We start from the raw sequence: 22,792 nt of genomic DNA, 5'->3' as shown, positions 1-22,792 counted from the left end.
GGGAATTTGTTAAAGGTCGGTGGGATTTTAGAGGTTCTATGTCAGAATCTCTAGCCCTATTCACGGATGATCTAAAGGATTGGAATAAGTCGGTCTATGGCCACATCATTACTCGTAGGATAAACTTGATTCATAAACTTTCTACGGTTCAGAAGGAAATGAACATTTCGGGTTCTAATCTTTTAGCCCCTCATGAATTGGAACTAAGGAAGGACTAAATTATATAAAATGTTAGGGGTACTAAATTGAATAAAAGTAAAATGTTAGGGGTACTTTTGTAAAAAGTCAAAAATGACTAAATTATATAAAAAAATTGTTTTAGTATCTAAATTAATAAATTGAATGAAATTATTAATTTATATCAAGATCAAGTGAAAAATCGAGGAGAATGAAAAATTATCAAAAAGCCCCATATACTTTGACATTTCTGCAATTTAGCCAGGTAAGTTCGCACGGTTAAAATTTAACATCTATAGGAATTTTTTAATAGTATAACATGATATAAAATACATATTCAATTTTTGGTAATGAATTATTATTTGAGAGATGCTATTGACTTTGATTGCTCCGATTGGATTGAATATTTTAGGCTCAGCGACTAAATTGAATAAAAGTAAAATGCTAGGGGTACTTTTGTAAAAATGTCAAAATGACTAAATTATATAAAATAATTTTTTTTAGTATCTAAATTAATAAATTGAATGGAATTATTAATTTAGATCAAGATCAAGTGGAAAATCGAGAAGAATGAAAAATTATCAAAAAGCCCCATATACTTTGATATTTCTGCAATTTAGCCAGGTAAGTTCGTACGGTTAAAATTTAACATCTATAGGAATTTTTGAATAGTATAACATGATATAAAATACATATTCAATTGTTGATAATGAATTATTATTTGAGAGATGCTATTGAATTTGATTGCTCCGATTGGATTGAACGCGGGATAGAGTACAGTCGTGATATGGTATGTTGTAGTGGATTGGTGTGGAGATGGTTTGGAGGATGTATATATTTATTTCTCGAGTAAACCGAGGTTCAGCATTTGTTGCGAACTCTTGTGTTATACTCTCTTTTTGGTGTGTTTCGGTTAGATTAGCTCTTATGAGCATTGGCGTGTTACAGTTGGGCTAGCTCTTATGAGCATTGGCGTAATTTGATTGGACTAGATCTTATGAGAATTGGCATGTTACGGTTGGACTAGCTCTTATGAGCATTGGCATGTTACGGTTGGACTAGCTCTTATGAGCATTGGCGTGATTCAGTTGGACCAGTTCTTATGAGTGTCAGCGTGTTATGGTTGGACTGACGATGTACTCTTATCCGTAAGTCGTTCATCTGATTTTAAATCTTGGTAAGGTAACTTGTTTAGTAATTTTAATGGAATTGTATTATATTTGAGTTTGAATTGAATATTTCAATTCACTTGATGATATTGTGGATGACAGGAACATATAAGGTAAATTTTATGTTTTGATTTTGTACTATGCCAATGAGATAAGTAAGAAAAGGAATAGAACAGTAAGTGACTTAATGAAAAGGTTCATAACTATAGGAAAATGGTGGTGCTTATGTAATGTATCCTTTGAAAGTTAATTTGTGTTATAATTGAGCTTATATGATTGTCAATGAATTTTCTAACATGTGAGTTTGATGATGCTTGAATAGGCTTATATTAAACTCTTGGTATTGGAAACGTCAAATAAGCAAAAGGAATGAAACATGATCATATGGTATCAATGATGAATTAAATGTTATGTTTATATATATATATACGATTGATTTCATATGTATTTTGAACAATTATGCTAGCTTATGAGTTTGATGGTGTTATATAGGCTTTATTAATCTTATGACATTCGTAAAGGTTTATCCAATTTTGTAAAGTTCATTGTTAAAATGAAATGTTATATTTAAAGCTTATACGAACTTACTAAGCATTCATTGCTTACGTAGTAATCTTTCTCTTACTTTACAAATTATCGAAGGCTCGATCAGGTTGGAAGCTCATCGGAGATCTATCACACTATCCAGCGATTATATTGGTAGATTTTGATGTCTTGATCAGGGTTATAATGGCATGTATAGGTGGACTTGTGATTTATATTAGTTGATGAGTTTGGCATGTATATGTCATTTTGGTTGTTGTAACCTTGGTACTTTTAATGCCTTATTGATGTGTGTTATTTTGACAATGTGTTAATGCATGCTTGAATGGCCAAAAATGGTAGTTAATGAATTGACCTCAACATGGTCAAGTTATGGTATGCTTTGGAAACGTTTTAAATAGATGTGCATGATTGAAATATGGTTTGTATATATGTTGGTTGTTGGAACCATTTGGAAATGGCTAGATTTATGTCATTTTGAGGGCTTTAATGGTTGGTGTTGAAATGGTCAATTGAATTTATGTTTTGAATGACCAATTTGGTATGTTTGAATGTGATTTTGGCATATGGTCATTGTGGTAAGATTGGTATGGAATTAGGTTAGAAATGTATGGTTGATGAATTGCTAAATTATGCATATGTTTAAGTATATTTGATCGTTATGATTGAGTTGTCTATTGGCATATTAGTTGTATGAATAAATGTCATTTTGAATTCACCTTATTATGCATGTTTTAGGTATGTTTTGAAGCTTGATTGTATGTGAAAAAGGCTTGTAGGTGTGTACTAAATGGCTTGGAATTGGCCTATTTCTTGTCCACACGGCCTAAGAAACGGGCGTGTATCTCAGCCGTGTGTGACATACGACCATGTGACACTGTCGTGTGTCCCCTACTGGTTTAAAGGTTGCATTTCGAGAGTTACACGGCCTGGAACACAGGCATGTGGCTTGGCCGTGTGACCCAAGTCAGTGAGTTATACGAGCACGGACACGGGTTGAGACAAGGCCGTATGTCCCTATTTCGAGTGTGACACGGCCTGAGACACGGGCATGTGTCTCAACCTTGTGAGTCACATGGCCGTGTGACCCCTCCAGTGTGAAATTTTCTAATTTTTTCCTCAATGTTTCAAATGTTTTCGATTTAGTCTTGAATCGTTTTTAAAGTGTTTCTAGGGCCAAAAAGGCTCGATTATAGGATGATACATATGTGTATGAATGGAATTTTCTATGTTTAATGAAATGATTGGAAATGTATGATTTAAGTTACGTATTTATGGTAATGCTTCGTAACCCTATTCTGGCAACAGATACGGGTTAGGGGTGTTACATGGTATGACACGTTAAATCATAATTTCAAATGAAAAAATTTGGTCATTTTTCACAAATAATCTGTATGTTTTTTTTTCTTTTTGAATTTTTTTTTTCTTTTTAACTTCCCTTCTTCTTTTTGGAAAATCCCAAACCAATTGTTTTTTGCAAAAAAAAAAAAATCATATTTAATATACATATCAAACTCATATTTAGTCAACTAACACACTTAATAAATAAAGAGTGAGAAATAAATGTATTGTGAACATGTTAATTGAGTGGTTTGAGTTGATTATGGATTAGGTCAATCTCAACTTCATCAGTTCTGATTCTAAAATTTTCAAACAAGTCCAAGTTAGGATAATTTAGAATTTGGGTTATCATTAGCTCAGGTCATTTCAAGTTCATGTTATTTTGGGTTCGGTTCATTCAAGTTGTCAATTGAGTTTTCTGAGTTGGGTCATTTAGAATTCAAGTGATTTTGGGTTCAAGTCTTTTGTTTTTTAAGAAAATATTTCCATTAATAGGAACCATAAACAATAAAAATACAAAGACATGACACATAATACAAATGGTAAATATGACATTACAAAATTGATGCATAAATGCCACGTCTATTGAATTATCCCAAAAAAGGAGAAAGAAAAATTGGTAATAACTGCAACACTGCAAGAATTTAGAAATGCATCATCTTAATCAAAAGGTTGAAAATTGCATCCTAGCATTAACATCATTAGACCAACTTAACTATAAACTCTGATCACCAAAGAAACCACTACCAAGAGTCTTAAGAGACCTATTGCATCATTGTGCTCTATCAAGCTAAAGCCCTCTAAGAATGGTTCTCAATAGGTATGGCGACACCCTTACCTTGACAAATCTCATATATATGCCAGAACATGACTAAAAATTTAAAACTAAAATTAAAACCACCACTATTTTCAAAAAAAATGAAGTGGACAAAACAAAAACACAAAAAGTGTAGACAAAAACTATGATAAATGGACTAAAATTAAAAACAAAAGAAAATGAGAGAATATTATTAACGAAGGTTATGTACTTTTCACTTCTAAAACACATATTTCTCACTTTTCAACATGGAATATTCACAAGCATAATGGTGTCAAATAGTAATATAGTAGTATTTTTTCAATGAAATACTCTTGTAAGCATTCCAAAGATCATCTCCACAGGGATTAATGGATTGCTATGAACTTACTAGCTAGCCAATTACTAACTTGATTTAAGGATTATTAGTGCAATTATTAATTGAGCTAACATACATGTAAGATTGTCTTGATTTCCATTCCTAAATGGAAATCTCCTCTCAATCTCAATCACTCTTAATAATTATCACCTAGGATCTCCTCGTGTTTTCACCTAGTTAATAGTTCACCTCTCAGTCTCACTATTTGGTATGATTGTATTAAGATTTTACACAATAGACTCTCTGTTTGATCTTATCTACCCATTTTTTCAACTAGAGCCACCAATTCTAGCTTACTAAGCATATTAATACAATCAAACAACCATCAGACATGCATCTCAACTACAATTAACAACTACCATCCCAATCAACCATCAAATATTTCCATCACATCATGATATTCAAAGCACATGCAACCATTCAAAACATTAAAAGAATGGAAATGAATCAAAGAAAAGAGTTTGGAATTGCTCATTCATAAAGAAGAATCCACAATCAGAGCTAGAGCTTGCTTTGATATCCATAATCACATTGCCATCCACAAGAAAGAGTTGAAAATGAAAACCTCAACAAACTTCAGAAATTGTTCTATTCTTTTTAATTCTCAAAAGTCTTTAAAAGTTTCTCCCTTTTTCTCCAAAAACCCTTTAATTCTGATACAAACCATATATCTATAGTAGGAGGCTAAAAGATATTAAATGGCTATTTTTTCCCTATTACACATTGCGACCCCCATCCTCACAACGTTGTGACATTTTCGAAAGACTCCTCATTGGTTAATCTTTGGTATCGATGTCACGACTTCATGGAGCATAATGTCACAACATTGCGGCCCAAATTCAAGAATTCAATGCTTTCCACGTCGTGACTTAACTCTCTATCCATGTCTCCTTCAAGTTATGGCCACTCAATATCACACCTTCGATCAAATCATGTTGTGATGTCAGGCTTGAAAATCAACTCCTCATTTTCGACAATCTTTCAAGTCGCGACCTCATCTCCGTCAATGTCATGACGTTCAATCTGAGGATCTCCTAGCATTCCAAAAAAGTAACTTAAGTTGCAATATTGACCAATGTCAAGTGTAACAGCCTGTTTTTAGTGAAATTAGAAGATTGGTTTCGGGACCACAAATCTGAGTCCGAAAGAAAATTTATTTTAATATTATTTCATGATTTGCATTATGATTAAAATATTGCATGAAAATTTCGTAAAGAAATTTTACTGATTTTATGTCTAATTCGATAAAAATGACCAAATTGCATAAAATGCAAAAGTTAAGTTCTAGTAGCTAAAAGGATCAAATAGCTATGGAATTCAAAATTAGAGGTCCTTATATGGAAAATAGACCATTTAGTGGAGTTAGTGGATAAGGATTATTAGTCATCATGGGAAATTAAGAAAAGCAAAAGGATTAAATTGGAAAGATGAAAAATAAAAGATGATAAATGATTAAATTAATAAAATATCATCATTTTATATCATATTTCCTAAAATAAGACATGGAAACCCAATCCATAGAGACTTGAGTTCAAGAAAGTTGTTTTGGCTTGATTAGGTATGAATTCTTGTACTGTTTTTAATGATTTTTACATTTCCGAGATCGTAGTAGCTTAATTTAGCTATCTCGGGGATTAATTTGCAAAATTATCAAGATACTAGGGTTTTTACATAGATAAATATAGATGAATTATGAAATTTATGGTAGAAAATGAAAGGATTTTTTATAGATAAATAACTTTTGTAAAATGAATTTTGATGAAATTATAATTTAGGGACTAAATTGAGAAGATGTAAAATTCATGAAAAAATTCTGAATTTTTGAAATACATGGGCTGTAAATGTTATATGTAAAAATCGGCTAAGCTTGTAACAAGAATTAAATTTCATGAATTTCATTTTTTGAGCCTAGGGACGAAATCGTCATTAATTGAAAGTATAGAGGCAAAATGGTAATTTTTCCTAAGACGTGAATTGGATTGAATTGAATGTGAATTGCATTAAATTGAGTTAAATTTACTCATATAGATTCGGATAGACCTAGTTTAGAATTGGATCAAGAAAAATAAAAAGTATCGAATTAGTAGCTTATGAACACGAACAATTATCGAGGTAAGTTCGTGTAACTAAATTGTGTACAATTATATATTTGAATTGAATGTTGAACATGCAAATTGTGTAATGGCCATGTATATGAAATTTGATTACATATCTGGAAATATCCGACAAATATTATGTCTCGTTTGAATGAATGAAATTCGATTGGATACAAAGTTCTCGATTGGTTGTCATCTAGCATATGTTGCGAACACACCATAGCTCGAAAGAGCGTCCCGTTATAAGCCCTCTCAAGTTTCCCATTATATTGTTCTTACGAGCTTCCCATTAATAGCTCTTTGGAGCATCCTAATCGGTTGTGATCTTACATGTGTTGTGGACACACCGCAGCTCTTATGAGCGTCCCGATATATGGCTCTTCGCGAGCTTACCAATTAAAGGCTCTTTGTGAGCTTCCCTATATGGCTCACTTGAACTTCTCGATATATGGCTATCTGGAGCTCCCCGATTAATGGCTCTTCGGAGCTACCTATTATAGGCTCGAATGAGCTTCCTGAATATGGCTCTTCAGAGCTTCCTGTTATATGGCCCGGATAAGCTTCTTGTTACATGGCTCACATGAGCTTCCTGTTATATGGCTTGAGAGTGAGCTGTCTGTTTATGTACTCGTATGAGCATTCCTAAATATGAATTAAAAGATTTACGGCATTGTACACTTTATGTGTACTACCCATGTATCCATCGAGATTTCAAATGATTCAACAGGTGAAATTCTTGACATGAGAACATATGAATTCAAAATGAATCATTACCCGCATATACATAAAATACATGGAAATTGATATGTTATGAGCTCATATAAGTTCTTGATATTCATGTGAAATAAATAACTAACATGTTTGGTGAAATTATGTGCTTAGGCTTTTAGGCAAGTTGTTTGGAATGTGTTTGTATGCTTACCTTAAACGTAAATGAATAGTAAGTTAATTTCCCGTTATACAAACTTACTAAGCATTAAATGCTTACTCTATTTTATTTCTTCTGTTTTATAGTACTCAGAAGCTCATAAAGGTTGGAACTTGGTCGGAGTTACATCACACCGTCCATCGGCTCATTCGGTATAAGTAGCAACATTTCCTTTAGGTATAATGGCATGTATAGGTTAATAGACCAATGTTGACAAATGAAATTTTTGGTTGTAATTAGCCATTAGAATGGCTAGTGATGGCATGTTTTAATGTATATATAAGAGATTACATTATGTTTGGAATGTGTGTGTTTGGATTAGTATATTAGGTATAAACATGTTTAAATGAATATTTGATCAATTTGGTAAGTTGGTTTGTTCGGAAAAAAGCAAAGTTGGATATTTGAATATATATGATATGTCATGCATAAGACTTGGCTTTGGCTTGGTTTAAATGTTTTGAATTGGTTGGTGAATGTGTTAAAGTGTTGATGTAGGTACAAGACAAATTGGGTGAGAAATGTGGCCTTGGAAATGGCCTATTTTTGTCCAAACGGGCGTGTCTCAGCCGTGTGTGACACACGGGCGTGTGGGACACACGGGCGTGTGGGACACACGGGCGTGTGGTTCGGCCGTGTGTCCCCTGCATCTTTAAAATTGCAAAACAAAATGCTCAGGTATTTTCACACGAGCAGAGACACGAGCATGTGTCTCAGCCGTGTGTGGCACACGACCTAGCATAAGGGCGTGTGACTTGGCCGTGTGGCCCCTGCACCTAATTAATGTAAATTAAAATGTTCACACGGACTAGCACACGGGCGTATGTCCCCTGCACCTAGGAAAAATTTTGAAGTTTTACAAAAAAGTTCTCTAAGTTCCCGGTTTAGTCTCGACTCGATTCTAGCGCGTATTTTGGGCCTCGAGGGCTCTTATAAGGGACTTTATGATTGATTTCTGATATGAACACTGTATGATGTGAAATGTCTATTATTTGTTCTGTAACCTTTGGTAATGCTTCGTAACCCTGTTCCGGCGACGGATTCAAATTAGAGGTGTTATATCAAGTTGAGACATTGTCTTGTTTCACCAAAATATCTCAAGCCTTGCTTATCATGATCCTCCTAGCTCTCCTACATAACCAATTTAAGCACGACATAAGTACCATTTTTTACATAAAACTAGAATAGTCCTAAAAACACTAAAAACGACATAAAAACGCAACTAATGCTAAATGCAACGTCTCTAATTACCAACAACTAAAAGACTCAATTCCATTTAAATACAAGTTAAAGTAAGCATAAAAATGGCCTAATTGCATATGTAAAATTATAGCACATCATTGAGCAACTAGATTTTTTTCCTATGAATAGATGGAACAAATTTTGAAGTCCATTCAAGTCAATTTTAAGTTCAAGTTGTTCCTGGTTTTAATCATTTTCAAGTTTGAATTGAGCGAATTTGGATAATTGACTTTTAAAGATTTAGCTAGATTGGAACAATTTTAAATTCTAATTTTTATATTTATATTAAAATTTACGGGTCTATTGTATTGTATTTACTCATGCCCCATTGTGGTAAATTAAAATAAAAACTCTATCATTCCACTGGTTCACTATAATAACTTAATTAAATTTCAAGTTGATTGACATAAACATTTAAAATTCAATCTCTACCTCTATAATTGCCTTTGTATTTAAATAAAATTGAATAAAATAAAAACAAAATCAAACAACCTCTTGCCTTATTTAAAGTTTCTCTATTAATAGTAAGTGGAAAATTTTCTATTTAGGTCCTTTTAAAATTTAAAAAAATAAATTGATAAAGATAAAATTACACTTTGACCCTTCTAAAATGATAAAAATTTGATCTAATCCTTTAAAATTATAAAATTATAGATATTAATATGATAAAATTATATTTTTATTATCGTAAAATTATACAATTTAATTTTACCCTTATAAATTTTTTATCTTTGGCCATGGTAACAACCATGTGTATCTTTTTGGCAAATGTTTTTGTTATCTTCGTTGAGGTCCACTTAAATCAATAACAATAATTGGTTACCTTGAAACTCCTAGGAAATCTCACCTTCTGTTATTTTCCGAAGAAAACTATAAATATCCTCCATAATCATTCCCCACAAACCATCTCACCCAACATTTTTAGAGAATCAATGGGTTTTTTAGGCTCAAAAAGATCAAGCATGAAGGGCCAAAAACAACCCATTTTCATTCCACTTTTTCTCAGATTTTCAGTTCTGTTTCTCTGCTTCTCTGCTTCTGTTGCCCACAACGACGAAGAAGTAGGTAATGTCAAAAACATACTACATTTATCTTCTTCTTTTCTTTTTCTGGATTGCATACATTGTATATATATATATGTGTGTGAGAATGAAATGAATTGCAGAGGATGAGAGGGAATTCGATTACAATGAGAATGGTGCGAAAGGGCCACATCATTGGGGAGATCTTAAGAAAGAATGGGCTGCTTGCAAAAATGGTGCCATACAGTCTCCAATCGATTTAACAAATGATAGAGTGAAAATAATAACGAAATCTGTAAAGATAGAGAAGAATTACAAGCCTGCAGAATCAATTATCAAAAACAGAGGCCATGATATTTCGGTAACAAATTCAACAATCCAACACACACACACACGATAAACTATATATATCATTGTTTCCATGTTTCTAAAAACGGTCAAATTCTGGTTTTAGTCCCTATTATATTCGTTTTAAGGATTTATTCACTATATTTCCTATGTCATTTATAATGTAAAATTAGGTAAAGGAATTAGATTGCATTTTACCTCCTTCACTCAAAAAAACAAAAATAAGAATATTAGCCTATATATATGTTAGATCAAAAAGCAAACTGGTTTTTTATGTTAAACATTTCATCCATTCCTATTGTTAAAAACTGGTCTAGTTGATAGAATAACTAAACAGTTGCGCGTAATGTGCCATGTATAACTCATTCTAACATATAGAGATTGGTCTTTAGCAGTAAAAATGAATGATTAGTTTACTTTTTGAATTAATTTGTTAAATTTTGGGGGCCTCCATTGATACTTTTAGCTGTGAAATTATACATATCAAAATATTATTTTCTACCAATTTATCATTTTAAAAGAAATTTAATTAATTATTTGATTTGAACTAAAGCATAGCATTAATTATAATAGAGAATTAATAAAACTTTGTGAAATATTTTTTTTTCAATTTTGTTCTTTGAATATGTAGCTTCAATGGCCGGATCATAAAGCAGGTTCAATTACAATCGATGGAATCGAATATGTTCTCCTACAAGTTCATTGGCACTCACCTTCTGAACATACCATTAATGGCAAAAGGTCACATCCCTTAATTGGCAACTTTCCCATACTTTGTTTATGAATTTTTTTTTCTATATTAATCTTTAAATTTGATTTAAAAAAATTCAATTTTGGTCCTTGTGATAATGTAACATTTTAATATTGTGCTATATCATCACTTAAATTGTTTTAGAGAAAATATATTTTTTATGTGATAATGTGGCCTAATTTTTATATAATTCACAAAGTTCATATCGTTGATATATATATATATGTATAATCAGGTATGCCTTGGAGGCACATATGGTGCATAAAGCCGCGGACCCTAATGTGAAGAGCGGATTAGCTGTTTCTGCACTACTTTACGAAGATGGTTCACCTAATGATTTCCTATGCAAGGTGAAAAAAAATTTTCCATGATGATTATAGAGAATTAGTAGATGATGGAAATATGATTTTATCATTAATTTGATTATGAAAAATTTTGCAGCTCATAAGCAACATTACAGATATGACTGATGAGGTCCAACAAAGATCAATGGGGGTGACTGATCCAAACCTTATAGAAATTGATGGCGTGGAATATTATAGATACATTGGTTCTTTGACTGTCCCTCCTTGCACTGAAAATGTCATTTGGATTATTAACAAGAAGGTAAAAGTATTGTTTCGAGAGTTAGGTTGAATTAGTTGATCAAATTAGTTAGATTGAAAATCTATTGATATATTGATTTGAAATAAGATAAAATATTAATTGATTTGTGAATACAATCAATTAAATTGATGGTTGAATTAGACAAACTAATCAAATCAATCAAACTGAAAATTGATGATTTAATTGATTCGACCATTGAATAAGAAGCAAATTGGACCCACGAGTTTAGCCTATTAGTTAAGGGTGTACAATCTTAAGAAATAATGACTTGTCATGTTTTAAAGCGTTTTTTAGTCATGTTTGGTTTTCCTTTTTAATTTATTGTCTGAAAATGCGATCCTATAATACCAGATAGCAACTGTTTCGAAGGAACAAGTACATACAATTCGAGAGGCTGTTCATGATGTACGTGTGCATGAATTTAACTTAAACCATGATGAACATTATTTGAAATTTGAAATTCACAAAGCAATTCTAACTTCTTCTTTTTTTTTCTTTTTTTTTTTTTCAGTATGCAGAACAAAATGCAAGACCAGTGCAGCCACACAATGAACGAGAGATGGAACTTCATAGTCCCAACAGCTGAAAATATGAAACTTTGTATATACTACATCATTTTACGTATCTTATATGCTATATAAATGTTGGTATATTTGAATATTAAATTCTAATTAAATAATTTTTTATAATATTTATTTCTACTCATAATCTCCTCATCGAAAGAAAATATGTAATTCAAACGCGCTTGAATTCACGTCCTCATTTTTACAATAACAATATTAACAATTGAGTTAAGGTTCAATTAGCTTATTTATATTTCTTTTCTTTTCACCTTACAATACAAATTTTAGTAATAGCGAAGCCTCCTTTGCCCGTAATTTTTATCCTCTTTAGAAGAATTTTTCTTATTCGTTGTTTATATGAGTTGATTCCCAATCTACATAAATATACAAATAAACTGATTTTTTTTTATCTTCATATTTATTTTATGATCCATGAAAACTCATTTATTTCAGGTTCATAATTACCTCTTCAAATAATATTACAACTCTAACTTCTACCTTTGCACTACAATTTCATCCCAGCTTCCCAAAGCTAAATTCAATATCACTCCCTCACAAATCCAAGTCATTGGGTCATCACTCCATGTGAAAATAGAGTAAGGGTCACCTCAAATGAAGTTGTCTTTTTCTCCCATTAACTTTCGGCATTATATATATAAATACATATACCTTTTTAGGTACCATTATTGTGTACATATTGTTAAATATTTAAAACTTGAGGAACAATGGCCTATCCTTCATTGAAAGTGTCCCAACAACATTGTGTGATAAAAGACATTTATTTTGTAACAGCCACACCATACTATATGAAATTTTTTATGTACACTAGGCTCCATAATCCACCCTGATCATCCTTTTCAAGGACAATGGCCCTTCCCAATTTAATGTCACCTTTATACCATATCCCACCCATTTGCTTCAAGTAATTAAAAAAAGGAATCAAAAGGGGTCCTATACCAAGGTGTCAAATGTCCCTAAAGGCTACTTTAAAGCTTTTAGGGTTAGGAGATAAAGATTGTTTACTTTATTAGGCACTAAAAATAGGACTAGAGGTGTGCATGGGTCGAGTTACCCGGCCTGACCTAAAGGGTCGCCCGAAAAATGGGAGGGTTCGGGTAAAAATATTGGCCCGAAATATGGGTTTGGGCAAAAAAATGAGTCCAGTTTAGAAAATGGGCCGAGCCTTGGGTAAACCTTTTTTGGCTCGAGCTCGGCTCTGTCCGGCCCAAATTATATACTAAATATATTTTTTTATTTTTAATCATATTTAAATTTTATTTTCAATTTTAATATAACACTTTTTTTTTATATTTTCAATTTGTGTATTGTTTTAAGAATTATTGTAATCTCATTTTTTATTTGTTTCTTGTTTTAATATTTTTTTATGTTTTTAAATATATTTGATTTATTATATTTTAAAATTTTTTATTTAATGAAATATGCTAAAAAAAATTAATATGGGTCGGTCGGGCCAGCTCTGGGCTTAATAATTTTATTTTGTTGAGTTTAGAAAATTTTAGGCCCATTTTCAGGCCAGGCCCGAGCCTAGAAAATGGGCCTAAAATTTTGTCTAGGTTTGGTCCGGCCCATGCACACCTCTAAATTGTATTGGTAGGTGTCAAAGAGTATAATTATGTATATTTTTGTGTTATAATAGTTTTTAAAAATTGGTATAATGGTAAAATATTTTGCACTTTTAAAGAAAGAATATAGGTTATTGAAAGGAGGCTACAGCAAATCTTAAATATAAAATGTAAAATTAAAATATGGGTTTCGTGTTAGGAAAGATGCAAAGCATGAGGGGGTTAAATTATTTTGTGAGTCTCGATATTATAAGATTAGGAATAAATTAAATTCACATTTACAAAAATGAACAATTTAATGGTTATGCATTTACTTTTAAAGTGAATAGATAAAATCATAAATGGTAAGGAAATTAAACATGATGACTTGTCATGACATAGAAAAAATTAGGAAGTTAAATTTTCATACTTTTTAATGGTTAATTTTACGGTAATTTAAAATCTTATTGAGGAGGTTGTTTCTTTTAAGAGAAATCTTTGAAGTGTTATCTGTTGGATAGTTTATTAAACCCCCAATAATGAAAGGTATTGTCTTGATGTCAAGCTTTTGTCTCCTACATTTGCCTTGAGTCTTGTAGTAGGGTCATAGAGAGAAAGCGTCTTAGTTTATAAGATATAGCGATACAACTTGCAAGGCTCACAGGGGAGGTGTTAATATAGTGCATAACATTAATTAAAAAAACCACCTATATATTGGGGGTAGAGATAGAGAGATACAATCTACAAGGCTCACCGGAGATATGTCAATATTGTGCGCAACATTAATTATGTAATCACATATGCATGGCATATAGACCAACTGATTCAAATCCCCCTACACACATGTGACTACAAAATTAATATTATGCACTAAATTGGTAGGTCATATCTTTATATCTCTACCAATCAAAGTACTCTCCCTCTTTAAACCCTACAAGGCTCTCTGTAGAGGTAGGAGACAAATCCCCCACCACAAGAATAATACCTACCATTGTTGGGGTTTCAACCTACTATTCAACAAATGACACTTCGAATATTTCTCTTAAAAAAACAGACCCTTAATACACTTTATAACCTTTTTGATACAATTTCTACTATTATCTATCGTTCCTCAAACTTAAACTAAAACGTGCTCGAATTCACATTTTTAATTATTGCACCAACAGCAATACAGACTAATCTTTCAACCTATAGTAATAAAAATCCAAATAATTTAACAGAGTGATAGTAAAAGTTGAATTAGTGATTATAGTTCTCTCAGCTTTACGGGTTTGAAAACAAGTCACCCCAAAAAGTGGCATGGAAATGGCAGCAATGTGACAAACAAAATTGGGTCCTCTTCTCTGGTAACAAAGTGAATTCAGTAAAATGGGGCATCGGTCCAGATTTTTCTGAAGCTTTCACGTGCCTTGTTGCATTTGTCCTCTCATTATTGAGACCCAAAGAATCTCTATGTCCTCAATGCTCACCATTATGTGGGACACACTTAACATCAATCCACAATTGTATTGATTTTGCTCAGCAATGATTAAAGTTATAGGGTAAATTATAAAAATAATCGCTATGTATTATTTAAATTATATTTCAATTATTAAATTTTAATTTATTATGTTTTAATCATTAATATTATTGATTTGTAATATTTTATTACAGTATCGTTATCTGACGTTAGTGGAGTAACGGAAGTTTAAAGTGACATAAATTATATCATTAAATATTAACATGTCATTCACGTATCACCACATAATTTAAATACAATTTTAAGAAAAAAAATGAACTTTTTCCCCTTTTTATTTCATTTCCTTTTTCTTATTTTGCCTTTTTTTTTTTCCTGTTCTTTCCATTCTTTTTATGGTTCTCTTGTCTCTTCCAACTCACCCTCTCGAAACACACTTCCTCACTCAAGCTTCATCTACATTTTTAATGGATATGATTCAAAGTGATTAAATATAAATTTAAAAATAAATCTTAATTTTTATCTTGGAGCTATAAAAAAAATGAATTCAATAAGTCCCTCGTAATCTATCAAACCAAACAAGATGGAAACAAAACAATGACAGCTTCGTCACAGGGACAGTCACGAAGTCCAACTTGAATTTGCAACAAAATTCCCCACTATTCAATACGAGCAACCTCTCCAACAATGTCACCTTCACCACTACTCCTAATCTCCTTTTAATTGGATGTGTGAAATGGGTTTACTTAGTATTAAACCTAAACTCTCATATTTACAAAAATTATTCTTATCACTAGTTCAAGAGATTATTAGCACCACTCACAGCAAACCCCAACAACATCATCTATATTTAAATCAACCAAAACCCCCCGAAACAAACAACAATTAATAAACACAAAAACACCACATTGAGTCAAAGATCAAACTTGCAACAAAGAAAAAGGTGTCAAAAAAATAGAAGAGAACAACGAAGCAAAAAAAGGGGTCAGATTCAGGTCAAGGGGTTTGAGGTACTTTGACAACTTGCTTGCTGATCCCGATAGTGAAGAAGGCATCGGTGAAGAGCACATATAAAAAATTCGAGTCAATCTAACAACAGATGATGGAGATTTAGGCTTGGATAGTCCAAAAGTTCGGTTTTATATCTAACGATTTTAGTATGTTTTGAAGAAAACTGGATCGGGATTTGTGGAGAAGCGGTCAAGGGAGCATTTAGTGTATCTTCACTAGAGGCAACGTCGATGACAGCACCGAAGCGAGCGACCAATGATCATGAATGTAGCTTTGAGAGAGGGAGAGTTCGAGAGATAAGAGAACACCGATGAGAATAAGGAAAAAAAAATATAAAAATAGAATTAAAGAAAAAAATCAGAAAAAAGTTCATTTAAAAAAACATGTTTTTATTATACGGTGATTACATGATGATATGTCAGCATTTAACGACATAATTTGTGTCACATCAAACTTTTATTACACCACAAATATCATATCACGATACAATAATTAAAATGTTATAAATTAATAACATTAACGATTAAAACATAATAAATTAAAATTTAATGACCAAAATATAATTTAAAATATGCTTGACTATTTTGTAGCTTATCTTAAATTATAATAAAATAAAAAAAAGGTAATATGGTGTACTTGGTCATCATATAAGGTATGTGTGATATTATGTAGCTTCTACAGCCTTCAAGAGCATTCATCATAAAAGGATTTAATTAAGGATTAATTTAAAGGATTAGATAAAGTTAAATTGAAATCGAGTTAATTATTGTTTAAAAATATCATTCATTAGTTAACAAAATTAATATTTTTAATATTTTTATGATTTTATAAATGTAATTAAATTAAAATGAAAAATATATATCTTTAAAAAAAAAGAAACGACCAACACAAATTAAAACATTTACGGCCAAGGTTTTTTTTTTTTCATAAATAAATATTATCACTCAAATACCAGTTTTTTTCCAAATTGAAAATACCATCAGCCATGCACGATGATCATTGATAGAAGATTATAATAATAAAAGTAAACAAGATCAACGGCCACAAATTAAACACAAAAGAAAGCTGAACAAAAATTAAATACACCGGAAATTTTATTGACTAATAATTGGGGAGTTGTTCATGGGTCTGGTTAATGAAGATGAACTCATAGACGAGACCAGCGAGCCCACCACCAATAAGTGGTCCAGCCCAATACACCCAGTGGTTTTCCCAGGACCAGCTAACCAAGGCTGGTCCAAATGAAACGGCTGGGTTCATTGAGGCTCCGTCGAATGCCCCACCAGCTAAAATATTGGCTCCCACGATTAAACCGATCGCCAACGGTGCGATCACTCCCAAGTTGCCTCGTTTAGGATCGACGGCTGTGGCGTAAACGGTGTACACCAGTCCGAAAGTCATCACGATCTCGAAAACGAACGCGTTTAATGCTCCCACGCCGGATGATAGTCCGAAAGCTGGTACTCCCTGCGAAGCACCATAACAAAACGCAAATGAATTAATAAATACGAACTGGTATTTTGCGAAAGATAATGACTGAATCAGTAAAAGAAACTGATTGAAATCATATTTTAATTTGAAATCTGATTAAGTCTTTTTGTTGATTTAGTTGTCAAAATATCATCTCAAATTTATTTTATTTTTTTGAAATTAGTGTATTTACTATCGATAACAATGATCATTCTAGAGATGCTCGTCGAAGAGAAAAACTAACATATATTTTATTTTCACGAGCGAAGATTGAACTAATAAATATTTCTGAAAATGTCAGATCTAACGAGAAGTCCTGATCGAAACAATACTTTAGTTTGTGTATTCTGAAATTTAAGGACTAAATTAGAATTTAACCCATAGTTTGAGAGCATATGATGTAATTAACCCTAAACTATTAAATAGTAACGAAATGGCGTAGGATTTGGAGGGAAAGGTAGCTATGATAAATTTTACCAGGCCACTAGTGGCGAACTTAAGTAACAGGCAAGCGACGGTTGAGCCAAGGAGTTGAGCAATCCAATAAAGGATACCACGTAAAAGAGTAATGTTCCCGCCAACGAAAGCACCGAATGTAACGGCGGGATTCACATGGCCACCGGAGATGTTAGCACCGACTGAGACAGCGACGAAAAGCGCAAATCCGTGAGCTAGAGAGGCGGCAACGAGACCAGCCGGAGTTGTTGCACCGCCGTCGGTCAGCTTATTAAAAGCCATGCCTGAACCAGATCCAGCAAAAACGAAGATTAACGTTGATATGAACTCAGCTAAAGCTGCTTTAAGAGCATCTGGATGAGTAGCTTCTTCAGGCCGGCCAACGGCTATGTTTCTGATCGGCATGATTACCGTCTGATCAAAATCAAGCGGTCGGGGTGGGAGAGTGATGATACAAGAGTATTTCTGGTTTTCCACTTCTCAGCTTAAGGCCTTACTTATATTTGGAAGGAGTGGTCCTTGGTCACCGGGAATAGCCCGTTACCGGTTAAAATAACTGTGGCTATTGAAGGTGCTAGATGTTCGGTAAATCAATTTTTAAAAAATATTTTATAAAATCCACGTGTGTATTTAGAATATAATATTTTAAATAATAAAATTATTTCTAATTATGAGTGAAAATTTTAAATAAATGAATACATCATATTAAAAAAATTACATTTTAACCTCACAAAAAAGTTCAATTTAATTTCGACCTCCTAAATGGTATTGTTATTTTCTTGAGTTAATATCGAGTTAACTTGTGACACTAACTTAATCAACGATATTATCAATATATATACAAACAATGCAGGTGAAACAATTTTTGTAATATTATTAATATCTAACTCGCTCATAACACTAATTCAATAAATAGTTTAAATAATAATATAGATATTTTTATATATTATTTTAAGCTATTTTAATTAATTTAAATATAAAATAAAATATTAAATAATTACATTTAAGTGATAATTAAACCCAAATTAAATTAAATACTAAAATTGGAATATTTTTATTTGGAAGGCATTGGTGAGTGACAGGCTGTGAAATAATTATTTTTTGGAATTTTCGGGAAATACGTTTTACCTGAGGTAACGGTCATCCACATATGACAGCGAGGAGGGAGAGTTTCAGGTAAATGATTACCTGCCACGTGTCAAACATGGATACACTAGAAATTATTCCTTTTTTAGCATTTTAAAAAATTAGAATTTTGAAACTTAGAAGGGCATGATTGTGACACGTGGAATGAGGACCCAGTGATTGTGTGATCTTAACGGCTGCAAACCATTCTCTTCATAAAATGTTGAAGCTTTTTTTTATCTTTTAGGCAATAAATGAACATAAATGGAAAGGGATGGAATTGAAATTAATTGTTTGTTTGAAAATTATTAGTTTTGAGTTTTTTTTTTTTTTTTAATTTGGTATTTGAGTTTAGTTTCAACGTTAAATTTAGTATTTATATTAAATTGCATCATGTGATCTAATGAATATTTGACACGTGTACTCTGTTAAAAAAATATAAGTACTTAATTAGGATAAAAAAATTTAGTGACTAAATTGAACATTAAAATCAAACTCAGATATTTAATTGGGAGAAAAAATTAAAATATCAAATTGGAAAAACTTAGGTACTAAAATAAATATTAAAACTAAACTCAGGTATCAAATTAGACATTGATGTCAAATTCAGATATCGAATAGTATATAAACCCAAAATTAGCTTTAATTTTTCTAGTTTGGATAGGATTCTATTTGGTTGGATGATAGGCTTATGTGACCAAACAAACTGTATTTTTTTATACACAAAAGTATATTTTTACATACTTAAGTACACTCAAACTTACACTCTTGTAATTGTTGCGACTCCAGTAACACCTACTAAACTAAGGTTCAATCGACCAAAAAAATTGTGTTTAATATTATAACAAACTTGAGTTATTAAAATTCAAATTTTATATTCAATGAAGACTTGATTGAAATCGAGATTTTGAAATTTTGATATAACCATCATATGTAAGTATAATGTGGCTTTTAATTGCATACGTATTTTCTACTAATTTGATTCTAATTATAATTATTTAAAATATATTATTTATGATTGCATCTATACTTCTTCTAGCAAATTCTTTTTAAAAATTAATTTTTTATATTCATGATAATAATGTTTAAAATATTTTAAACATAAAAACAGTTTAATTTCAGTACAAACTTATCTTTTATTTTATTTTCAATGGAGAAATAAACGTTTAATACATCATTCGGTATTTGTTATTTTTTAATGTGATACTTGTATTATTTGAAGTCTCCGATATATGTATTTTACAAAAAGCTATATATTTTGGTATCTTTTAGTATTTAATATGGATTTTAGAAGTAATTTTATGAAAGTTAATTACTGATATTATTAGGTTTAAATTTTTCATGATTTTATTTAATAGAATAAATTTAGTTTTAATTGTGAATTTGTTTAATTTTACACTTAATTTGTCAAATACAGTACAATAGATGTGATTAAATTCAATTTTAGCCTTTTTTATTTGATCATAGATAATTGGTAATATTATTAGCTAACTATGAATCTTCAAATTAACTTTAAAACATAAATTAAAAAGTTAATGTTAGTACCTTTAAGTACCAAAATATATAACTTTTGTCAAATATAAGTTTTATATTAAAAAAATACAGATACCATGTTACTTTCTTTTTTAGTAGTTATTATTATAATTTTATATATAATATTTAAAAATAATTATTTGGTATATTAATGATAAAATTTTTAAAAAATTTCACTAGTAAAATTAAAAATTCATTATATATGTCCTTAATTAATATTTTAAAAATAAAATATATATGATAATTTTTAACTCAAAATATTTCACTGCAAATATATCAAATAATAATCTTATAAAAATATAAAAGAAAAACACAATAAAAGATTTTTTTTTTTTTTTTTAGCCATGAAAATCTAGGAAAAAAATTAGGCCTGGGTAGGGTAGCATTAATTGAAATGTGTGTGTAATTGTCAGTTACAGTTTGGATTATACCAGTATTTAGTTCATTTGTGTTGTAATAATTTAGATTCTACTTGATGGTCACTCGAACAATTCATTTGTAATAGTTTGATACTTGTGATTATTTGTTACATTTCAAAAAAAATAATTAGAAATTTTAATGAACATTTTTTAATGTATCATAGAATTTCGCCCAAAAGACAACTTCAAATAAATCAATCAGAAATTTTGATTACCATTTTTTTAACAACACAATACAAACATTTTAAAAAAAAAATTACTCATCATGTTAAATTATATAAAAATATGTATTATTTCAGAGTGAATTTGAATGGACGGTGTATTTATCTGCGATTAGTGAAAAATCAATCGTAACTATACTGTAGTGTAAAACAAAAAATAAACAAAACGTACCGCACTGTTCATTCAAACTTCTTAATTAATGGCATATGAATAAGTGTGACTCGATTAAGTAGACACTTAAAAAGTGACAACCTCCAAACTTACTTAACCAAATTGTATATTATAAGTTCTAGAGAGTGTCTAATCTTGATATTTAATAACAACCGTCCAAGAAATGTCAATTTTAAATCATAATTTTAATACCCAATTACTTATCACTAAAGAAAAATGAAAATATTACAATAAGTCGATTCTTGTAAATTCCATGTGATATTATGCAATCAAACAAAAGAAAAGTAGGCACTCTATTTTAAATAATACATAATAATTTGCGGCTGAGATTGAAAAACACATCTACATAATAATTTAGTCAAACAACTCGGCTTTGTAAGTGATTGTTAGCCAATCACCATGCAATTGAAACTTCAAGAGATGATGTTTTATGATTCGATGTTTTTTAGAATCTGCTGTTCAAGAATTAAAGAGTAAATTGGTCATTCTGTTAAAAATTATATTTATATCTATTGTTACGTGATTATGTATTACTTTCTAGTTGCTTGAATTAGTCCATCCATATTAAAATTTTCATCCTTTTTGCTTAAACTAGCCTCTCTTTGTTAACACGAGGTACATGTGAAATGCCAAGCGTCAATGTCTTGTTGCTCCATTAGTCACCTTACACTTAATAGTAAAAACGAATGGACTTTCTACTAGAATGACCGGTTTGCTCTTTGATCTAACGTAGAAGGATTAATTTGTCTATTTTTTTAGTAGAAATGATAAAATGCAATTTAACTCTTAATATATGACCTTCATGATATTTTTACTAACAATGATAGCTTTTTTTTTTCAAAATTCACATTAATTATAGTTTTTTTTATTTGTCATATAGCACATTAATTCGAAGTGATCTAGTGTGGTTGATTATAATGCTTAGTTAGTCTAAATAGGTAGCACCGTTAACTATTTCAGTTAAAACATTGACATGGATTTTTCTTAAAAACAACTACTTCCATCATACAATGATTCATTTGAACACTATGTGTTAGAAAGAGTGTTTTTAGAAGTGTTTTTGGATCTGAACTTGACAATTTTTCTCACATTAGGGTGTGAATTCTTTTTTATCAAAGTTAAACTTTGAACTCAACAATTGTTCCAACATTGAGGCTTAAATTTTTTTCATTCAAGTTAGGCCCTGAACTTGGCAATTATTCACACATCAATGCTTGAACTTTTTTTATCAAAGTTAGTCTTTGAAAACCTTAAAGTTTATGCCCCAATGTGGGAATAATTGCCCAGTTTAGGCTAAAATATGAGAACAATTGCCAAGTTCAAAGACTAATTTGGACAAAAAAAAAGTTCAAGTGTCAGTGTGGGAATAATTGTCTAGTTCATGCCCCAATACGGAAATAATTGCC

At 31.0% G+C, this 22,792-nt stretch overlaps 2 protein-coding genes across 2 annotated transcripts; one reads left to right on the top strand and one right to left on the bottom strand.

Annotated features, from left to right (window-relative positions):
• The first annotated feature begins 9,494 nt into the window (after positions 1-9,494).
• Positions 9,495-12,087, top strand: LOC108466799 (alpha carbonic anhydrase 7-like). The gene is made up of 7 exons (XM_017767162.2): positions 9,495-9,736; positions 9,837-10,054; positions 10,673-10,782; positions 11,028-11,142; positions 11,234-11,398; positions 11,750-11,803; positions 11,910-12,087. The coding sequence occupies exons 1-7, from the start codon at positions 9,604-9,606 to the stop codon at positions 11,982-11,984; spliced, it is 870 nt and encodes a 289-aa protein (XP_017622651.1). The 5' UTR covers positions 9,495-9,603; the 3' UTR covers positions 11,985-12,087.
• A 4,803-nt stretch (positions 12,088-16,890) lies between these two features.
• LOC108467310 (aquaporin TIP1-1) lies at positions 16,891-18,416 on the bottom strand. The gene is made up of 2 exons (XM_017767936.2): positions 17,938-18,416; positions 16,891-17,457 (listed from the first exon to the last, which is right to left on the bottom strand). Exons 1-2 carry the CDS (start codon positions 18,319-18,321, stop codon positions 17,092-17,094), a joined length of 750 nt encoding a protein of 249 aa, XP_017623425.1. The 5' UTR covers positions 18,322-18,416; the 3' UTR covers positions 16,891-17,091.
• Positions 18,417-22,792: the final 4,376 nt, after the last annotated feature.

The sequence above is a fragment of the Gossypium arboreum genome, chromosome 2 (genome assembly GCF_025698485.1).
Source record: "Gossypium arboreum isolate Shixiya-1 chromosome 2, ASM2569848v2, whole genome shotgun sequence".
NCBI lineage: Eukaryota > Viridiplantae > Streptophyta > Magnoliopsida > Malvales > Malvaceae > Gossypium > Gossypium arboreum.
The sequence above is the reverse complement of the archived record's forward strand: the minus strand, read 5'-3'. Positions and strand labels throughout refer to the sequence as shown.